The following is an 8,195-nucleotide window of genomic DNA, read 5'->3' as shown; positions in this document are numbered from 1 at the left end:
CAAGTGTTACTATTCACTGTAGATTCTACAGAAACTGGTTTGTAATTGCTTCATATTTGTGTGGCTCAAAAAGGAAATGCCTGACGATGTTGCAATCAATAAAGAAACCAGTGGGCCTGTTCCTCCTCTTATAGCTGTTATTTACAGCGAAAAATGTTGAAATAAGTTGAAAACGAAACCACACACTTCTTTCCCGGAATGACAAGTTTGTCCCTGAGTATCTAATGTTATGTCTTCTAGTGTGTCTTTTAATGATCTTTTCACTGATGTCAAACCAGGGGCCACAGTAGCCATGCTTCAAACTAATTGCATCTGAAATAGTGTCTGAAATCTTTGCCTGTTCTTTACCTTGACTGACAGTTCTCTTGTCCAGGCTCTGTCCACACACGTATACGTTTCAAAACAAAGCTTTTTCTATGTGTTTTAGCCTTCTGTATGCACAGTGTGTTTGTCTGTACGGGCAGGCATGAAGATGCAGACACACTTGTTTCTCAGTGTTTGTGGCATCATTGGCAAATGTGAACTTGGAGTATGTGTTATGCTATTGGAGTATTTGAGTTTGTAAGATGACAGATTGGATGTTATATTGTTTGACGTTATATTTAGATAGACACAAACGGTTGTGATTTCCATCATTGATAATACAATAATGGAAAAGAGAGACAAAAGTGGCTGCATACAATATTTTGCTGCCAAATTATCAAAGAAGATTCTCTGAGATTCATGTTTCACTGCCTCATTCGTAGTATTTTCTGTCGCTAAATAACTGATCAGAGTATACAGTCTGCTTCCTGCCCAAAGTGGATAAATGGTCATGACATATGCCTTTTCAGGTGTGTTGTATGGACGGATATTATTTCTGAAACAGTGCCAAAAATGCTTTGACAATGATAGTTTTAAAAAAAAAACCCAGTTTCCAAAAATACTTGTGTTCGTGTGGACTAGGCCTCAGGCTGTTAGATGTAGCTGTGGTGGTTGCACTTGACCTGCCCCTTTTTCGCTTGTTTTCTGGTTTTGTTACTTTGGCAATACTTGGCAGGCGACTGGATGACCCATATGTCCATCATTGTTGATCAAGGGCTAGATTCAACCAATCAGATTAACAGTAGGAGAGCGCTTCCATCACCGAAGTTGGTTGGTAATTCAAACTCTACTAAAGCCAGTCACGTGAAGAGCGAATATCTTTTCCATTGAGAAAAGCCTTCAGTGCTGTTCTTTGCTCTTCTTTCAATCAAATAAACTCACAATAGCATCCACGCTAACCTCTTCAGGAGTGGCTAATGATGTTTTCATACAAACAGTTGCTTCTTTTGCTGGTCGTCACACATAAATCACACCTGTAGCTGACAGTAGTTCCTCAGGATGCTGATTGGTCTGAGTCACTGCAGTTTGGACACAAGTGCAAAGCTCGAAGCCAGGGAAGATCAGGTGATCGCGCGAGTCCAGCTGCCTCGCAAGGTAAACAAACGACTGAAAAGATGGCGTTAAATATAAATCCTGAAACCAGCAGGGTTTTTTGACAAACATAACATGAACCATAAGCTTGGGAACAACACACAGCACACTCACTCAGGTGGTTTTACCTATTCTGGACTGTTAGACCTTCTCTCAGCTCTATGGACTGTACTAGAGATCTCAACAATTGAAAAACTGGCAAAATCTACTCCAAATTTCCGGTAAAAATACCTGGTAGAACCCAGCTTTTTTTAAGGATGATTTAGACAACATAAGTCTGATTCAATCTCATGAGGTTGTGACTCGTATCCAATACATGACAATGACAATGACAATGACAATACACAGTATAATTAGATTCTTGGAGGTCTGACGATCTCAGGGAACTCCCGCTTACTCTTTCGTGGGTGTACACGGCCTTTCCGGTTTCTTCCACTGATTAAAACTGTGCTGTCCAGCTTTGTAATTCAAAGTTCCAGTTTGTTTCTGGTCTGTCTCTCTGCTGGTTGTTTCATTTTATTTTTCTACCTATTTTGAATACAATCATCACAGGTCTGGTTTCAGGTATTATTTGCCTCACTTGAGATAAATTTCCCCCTTAAAATGAGAGCAGCTGCAGGGGAAGTTACCTCAACCTACAGTTATAATGGGAAGTTTCTAAATGTTTTCCGTATGCTGCAGGAAGTCACTGTAATTTTAATCAGGTCACGAGGTACTGCTGATGTGAAATGCTGCAAGATATTAAAAAAATATAAATCAATCTCTCCAACTTCTATCAGTTTAAAAGTTTATCAAGTTTATCAAGTTTAAATAAAGAATTTCAGTCCACCCCAAACTAATCTCAAACTACTCTTTTAACAGAAATGGCCAAGTTACTATCAGAGAGATGATTTAACTCTTTTCTTCTTCATTCACCAGATGACATCTGCCACACCTCCTTCCTCTCGCAGCTCCTCCCCTCAGAAGGTTTGCCACTCCCAGACACAGACAGACGTTTTAAAACCCTTACTGGGCGGTGGCATATCTGGTGGGGGTGGGACTCTGAGGAAGAGGAGGCGTGTCCTGTCCAAAGATGGGCGTAGCAACGTGCGCATCGAGCACGTCAGCGGCCGGAGCGCTCTGTACATGCGTGACCTCTGGACAACATTTCTGGACATGCAGTGGCGCTACAAGTTCTTCCTGTTCACGGCCACATTTGCGGGGACCTGGTTCCTGTTTGGGGTGTTGTGGTATCTGGTGGCACTGGTGCATGGCGACCTGCTCGGTGAGAAAGCACGGCTCGTAGGTCAATAGGTAGAATATTTGCAAGTATTTAGTTTTAAAGTTTTAAATGTATTTAAATGAATGAATGTATGAATCTTCACCTTGCGTTACTTGAGCAAGTAACAATTCACCCCAAACAGCCAGATCACTTTACTACAGTGAACCAGCGAGCAACAGCACACATGGAAGACGTTTGTGCCTGCGCATTTGAATTTAGGTCAACCTCTCGCTCGAGTTGGCAGTCAATGTTATAGAACATAAACACCTGACAATGGAGATCACCTCCACTTATCCCTGCTGCAGTCAGGCTGATAAACAGTAGTGAAGATAACACCAGTTTTTAATCCCAAAAGTTAAAAAGTAATCTCTGAGCTGTCCGGATCAGAGCAGAATCTGATGTGACTCCAGGTGTTTATTCCTCCAGAAGGTCTGGATCTGCACCTGACTCTCCCCTCAAGAGCGGCCCTGCCCTGGCTCCGACTGGCCCTCCATACTCAACACTAGACAAATGTCTTTAGTTTTGTTTTGATTGAGAGACCCCTGGTGCAAGAATTGACACATTGTGCATTTAAAGAGTCGCTTAATACTAAAATTCTTTTTAGTTGATAAATTAAATGTAGAGTCAGTGCAGTTATTACTCTACCGATCCTGGACCTATTTTGTGGAGTTAATTGAAACAGAAGTTGTTCATCTTTTTCTGGAGAAAATAGATAAATAATTCTGTTCACTTTAAAAGTATATGATCTACCCTTCTAACACTCCTTCCCTGAACTATGAGCCAGTGTCACATTCACACACACTACACTCTTGACATATACAGCAGGCAGCTGTCAGTAGTGTGCACAGTATAGAAAGTTTGAGATGGTGTTTTGTGTCAGCGTTTGAATGCACTTTTTGAAGTGTGAAGTGTGCAGACTCAAGCTTGAACTGGGTGTTAAATTGCTCTTTAAGTTGTTTGTTCTGTTCTCAGTTTAAGACTGTACTGAGTTCTGCAGTGTAGCTCATGAGTCAACAGGAAATGATTCAAAACAAAGGTTTTTCTAGGTATAAAGAGCTGGGTGATAACATCAAAAGCTAGAATGACGTCTAAATTCCAGGAATGTGTTGCGAGAGCCCATTAACATCCCCAGTATACCCCAATCCCCAAATATTGGGTTATTAAACCAAATAACCAAAAGATATAGCATTCTTGAATAAAATGCCTTGTGGATTTTGTCTTCACTAGTTCAAACCATGGATGTATTTAGGAAACTGGATACAAAACAAACTGGTCACAAAATGGCACCCCATTCAATCCAATGATAGATGCTCAAGGGCCAAAAGAGTTTTCAGCATTTCCTTTGTGACCTTTTTTTCTGCACCGAGCATTAAAGTCTTCCACTGAGCTGACACAGCTGACTGGCTTCACGCACGCATGAAGGACACAAAAATAATTCATCTATTCTGCAAAGATTAAAAAAAATTTTTGAGGTGAAATTCAGATTCTACAACAGTCTTGTAGGTTTTTTGTGGCACGCAGAAAAATAGATTCACAATTTTACAGCCCTTCCTTTTGTCTGGGGTCTTTTTGGGCCAGTGTCTGACATCGTTCCTGTGGTCTTTGTTGATACACCACATTAGAGAAGATAAATTATGCACAAAGTAGAATTTGATTTCAGCTTAAATACCCTAAAAATTCTCTCAATTAGCGTCTTACTGTGAATGGTGGAATATTGACTGAACGTTCGATCTGCTTGGATTATTTGACATGACATATTTCTGTATTTTAAACCACTCCCTGAAAAGTAGCTGAGTTTTGAGTGTTCTTAATAATTTCTTTTGAGAAATAATGAAACTATGATTGGTACCTATTTATACATAATTACATTTATTGTTACAAATGCTTCAGTTTTAAAGACAGGTCGTCAGGCTTAACTGATAAAATCTTTTGTTTTTTACACAGGATGACTTGTGGTCAAACCTCTGCTCATGCTTTCACACCATCATGTACGTGCAGTTGAACATGGTGACAAATGAAATAACATCTTCAGCATCCTTCACACCACAGACAACAGACTTTAAAACAATTATAACACAGTTGAAAAACTATGAGTGAGAATATGGCCTCTACAGGGTGATGTGATGTAGTTTGTCATGGCTGCAGAGGGGTGCTACAGAGGTGGCTGGAAACAGGGAGAAGTGCTGTCTTAAATCAAACACATCTATGTTCATGTACACTTTGAGTGAGAGTGAACTCTATTTACAGCAGTGTTGTGAAGAAGTGAAGATGTTGGTGTTTGCTGATTTCCCTGAACCTAAACTTGAGCTCAAAATAACACTTCCAAATTTAAACATTCATGTGGTAAGGAAACAACTTCATGTCTTCAATGATGTGCCCGCTCTCTACAAAGTCTCATGTTCACAATGTTTGCTCAGCAGAGTGTTAATAACACATTTTCAGGAAGTCCTGTGAAGTGTTGCATAGTGACAAGATCGTTTCACTTATCACTTAGCTGTTCTGCTCTGGCATTTGGTAGTTTCTGAGAAATTAAAATGATCAGCATCACATGATAAGATCAGCTGAACTTCCATCAGCTTTTGTTGCTTTTTCAACCATGTTCTTTCAGAGTTCGACCCTCCGTCAAACCACACCCCCTGTGTGATGCAGATGCAGACTCTGACGGGGGCTTTCCTCTTCTCCCTGGAGTCCCAGACAACCATTGGTTACGGTTTCCGTTGCATCACTGAGGAATGTCCAGCTGCCATCATCCTCCTCATCATACAGCTTGTCATCACCATGCTGATGGAGATCTTCATCACTGGTACCTTCCTGGCCAAGGTAGCCAATACATACAATATCCAGCTGCAAAGCGAGATCAAATAAAAAAATAAAAACAGAGGACTACTTTCTACATAGATCCATGTTGTTTTCATAGTCGAATTGTTATATTAAAGAGATTTGATGTATTTTTAAAACATTTTCAAGTAAAAGCAGATATGTGCACTTCTATTTGAAACTCAAGCACAACTGTGTACATTTCCTTGCAGTTTGCATGCATTTGTTACAGAACTGATTGAGCCTTCTCTACTCAGGTTGCTCGGCCAAAGAAGCGAGGTGAGACAGTAAAGTTTAGCCAACACGCTGTGGTGTCGACCCACGAAGGTCGACCCTGCCTGATGATCAGGGTGGCCAATATGCGCAAGAGTCTTCTGCTAGGCTGTCAGGTGTGTGTGCAGAGACAATTTATCAGATATTTCCACTATTGCTGTAAATTCTACGAGTTAGTCTGAACAATTGCTCAAGACATATTCATTACAAAAAATAACAACAAAATATATTAAGCCTTCTGCAGTGCATTAAAAGTTTCCTGTAATCTACTGTAAATTTTCCACACCTGTGAAGTATTATTAAATTTCATGTGTATAAACATTTTGTAAATCCGTGAACCAATTTAGCTACAACAACTTGTGCACATTGTTCCCCCACAGGTGACTGGAAAACTGCTCCAGACGTCTCTGACTAAGGAAGGTGAGACGGTACGTCTGGACCAGAGGAATGTGCCCTTCCAAGTGGACACGTCCAGTGACAGCCCCTTCCTTATCCTGCCCCTCACCTTCTACCACCTCATCGATGACACCAGCCCCCTGCGAGCCTGGGCCGCCAAGGGTAAGCTTTTTTTCACCTGTTAAAGGAGACATTATGCACGTTTACATGCTCTGTTTTAGCTCCTGTGTCTTTAAGGCCCCAAGTCTGCTCTGATTGGTCAACTCACACATGCCTGAGCCAGCAGTACTAACGATAACAGAGCTGCTGTGCTAAATCAATTCTTATGTGCCAAACTAGTCGCAAATGACATTTTGACACAGTGTGATGTCACAAAGTCACAGAATTGAAGGCGGGACTACTGACGAGGTGTTTCAGGAGCAGTGTTTTCTGTGGGAGAGAGGAGCTTCTGTTGGTGCGGACTCTGACCTTTTTATTTCTCAAGACCTTTGACATACATTAAACACTGAAGGAAAGGAAAACACGAAAATGTACCATAGGTCGTCTTTTAAATAGCTTTTTCTTTGTCTCCTTTTTTTGGTGCATTGCTATATTTCTTTGATCAGTGCACTAGTGTGAAGCCACTGGCAGGAATTTGTAACACCTGCTTTTATGTGCATCATTATGAGCATTGACAAGGTACAAACAAAATGGGGAGCTTATACCGACATTACTCTACAGCACCACTAGTGGTTAAAAACTCCAAAGTGTACCTTTAAGTTTAGTATTTTTCCCTCCTCTTTCCCATTTATCCTTTTCCTCTTCTGTCTCTTCTTTCTACACTTCTCTTTAATGTGCTGATCCTCCCATCTGATTAACCTCTACCAGGTGGGGGCTGGACAGATCCAGAGTTGGCGGACTTCGAGCTGCTGGTGATCATGAGCGCTACAGTTGAGCCGACCTCCGCCACCTGTCAGGTCCGCACCTCCTACCTGCCTGACGAGATTCTCTGGGGTTACGAGTTCCCCCCCGTAGTCTCTCTGTCTCCATCGGGCAAATACGTAGCAGACTTCGCCTTCTTTGACAAAGTGGCCAAGACGAAGACCACGCCCGTCTTCAAACCATCCAGCCCCCAGCATGGATACCAGAGTAACGGGGGCGGGACTGTGCCTGAGGTGTCCGATCCAGACAAGATTCGTCTGGAGCAGAGCTACAGGGAGAGAGGGGAGGAACGTGGCCGTGCTCTTAGTGTTCGCATCAGCAACGTGTGAACAGATAAAACGGCTGAGATGGAAGTGTTTGATGGAGAGAAATGCGCAGAAGATTTGCATTCATTGTCAACGGCGAATCAATGAAACATCATATCAACACAGCTTGGGAGACTGTTTTTAAAAATATATATATATCAGAAAGATATCTATTGTAGGTCCAAGTAGAGCCAAATGATGCAGAAAGCAAATATGGATGACAGCAGACTCAACTTCAGGTTTGTCCTTATCATACGTTTGCTGGGATAATACATATTTTACACTGGTTTGACTGTATTCACATGATGACATAACATACTGCCTAACTGCAGCTGCTGTATGAATTTTGGATCATATACTGAAGACATTTGCATAACTACAAAAATAACAGGTTTGCTCATTTATTCACACCGAAAAATCATCCCCAAAACATAAATAGCAGTGGAGAGTACGGAAACCCTGGTGGGCTTGTTTGGGTTCTTCCCTCAGTAGAGAGTGTGAGTCAGTACGAGAGTGTACTTTCCAACAGCAGTACCAAGATAGTGGTGGTGATGGGTGGGTGATGACAGGGTGGAGGAGGAAAAACCCTGACAGGAGGCACCCTCTATACTTCCTCTCAAATAAACATGGCTAATACACATACAAATGTGTGGTTTACAAAGGTCACATGACTTCTATTACAGTAAAGCCATCAATAATTAATGCTAAAACAGTTCGTCAAACTCACAGACCCCCTCCCCCAACGCTCTCGTTGTGATATTTTTACA

The 8,195-nt window shown here is 41.6% G+C and overlaps 1 protein-coding gene across 1 annotated transcript; it reads left to right on the top strand.

Annotated features, from left to right (window-relative positions):
- The first annotated feature begins 229 nt into the window (after positions 1-229).
- LOC141017125 (ATP-sensitive inward rectifier potassium channel 10-like) lies at positions 230-7,452 on the top strand. The gene is made up of 6 exons (XM_073491740.1): positions 230-243; positions 2,508-2,719; positions 5,325-5,536; positions 5,791-5,922; positions 6,187-6,364; positions 7,085-7,452. The coding sequence occupies exons 1-6, from the start codon at positions 230-232 to the stop codon at positions 7,450-7,452; spliced, it is 1,116 nt and encodes a 371-aa protein (XP_073347841.1).
- Positions 7,453-8,195: the final 743 nt, after the last annotated feature.

Source organism: Pagrus major, chromosome 21, assembly GCF_040436345.1.
Source record: "Pagrus major chromosome 21, Pma_NU_1.0".
Taxonomy (NCBI): Eukaryota; Metazoa; Chordata; class Actinopteri; order Spariformes; family Sparidae; genus Pagrus; species Pagrus major.
This window is presented reverse-complemented; position numbering and strand designations above follow the sequence as displayed.

Coding starts and splice junctions, on each gene's coding strand:
- LOC141017125 (XM_073491740.1), top strand. Junction 2,720..5,324: donor GGTGCATGGCGACCTGCTCG/GTGAGAAAGCAC, acceptor ATGTTCTTTCAG/AGTTCGACCCTCCGTCAAAC. Junction 5,537..5,790: donor CTGGTACCTTCCTGGCCAAG/GTAGCCAATACA, acceptor TTCTCTACTCAG/GTTGCTCGGCCAAAGAAGCG.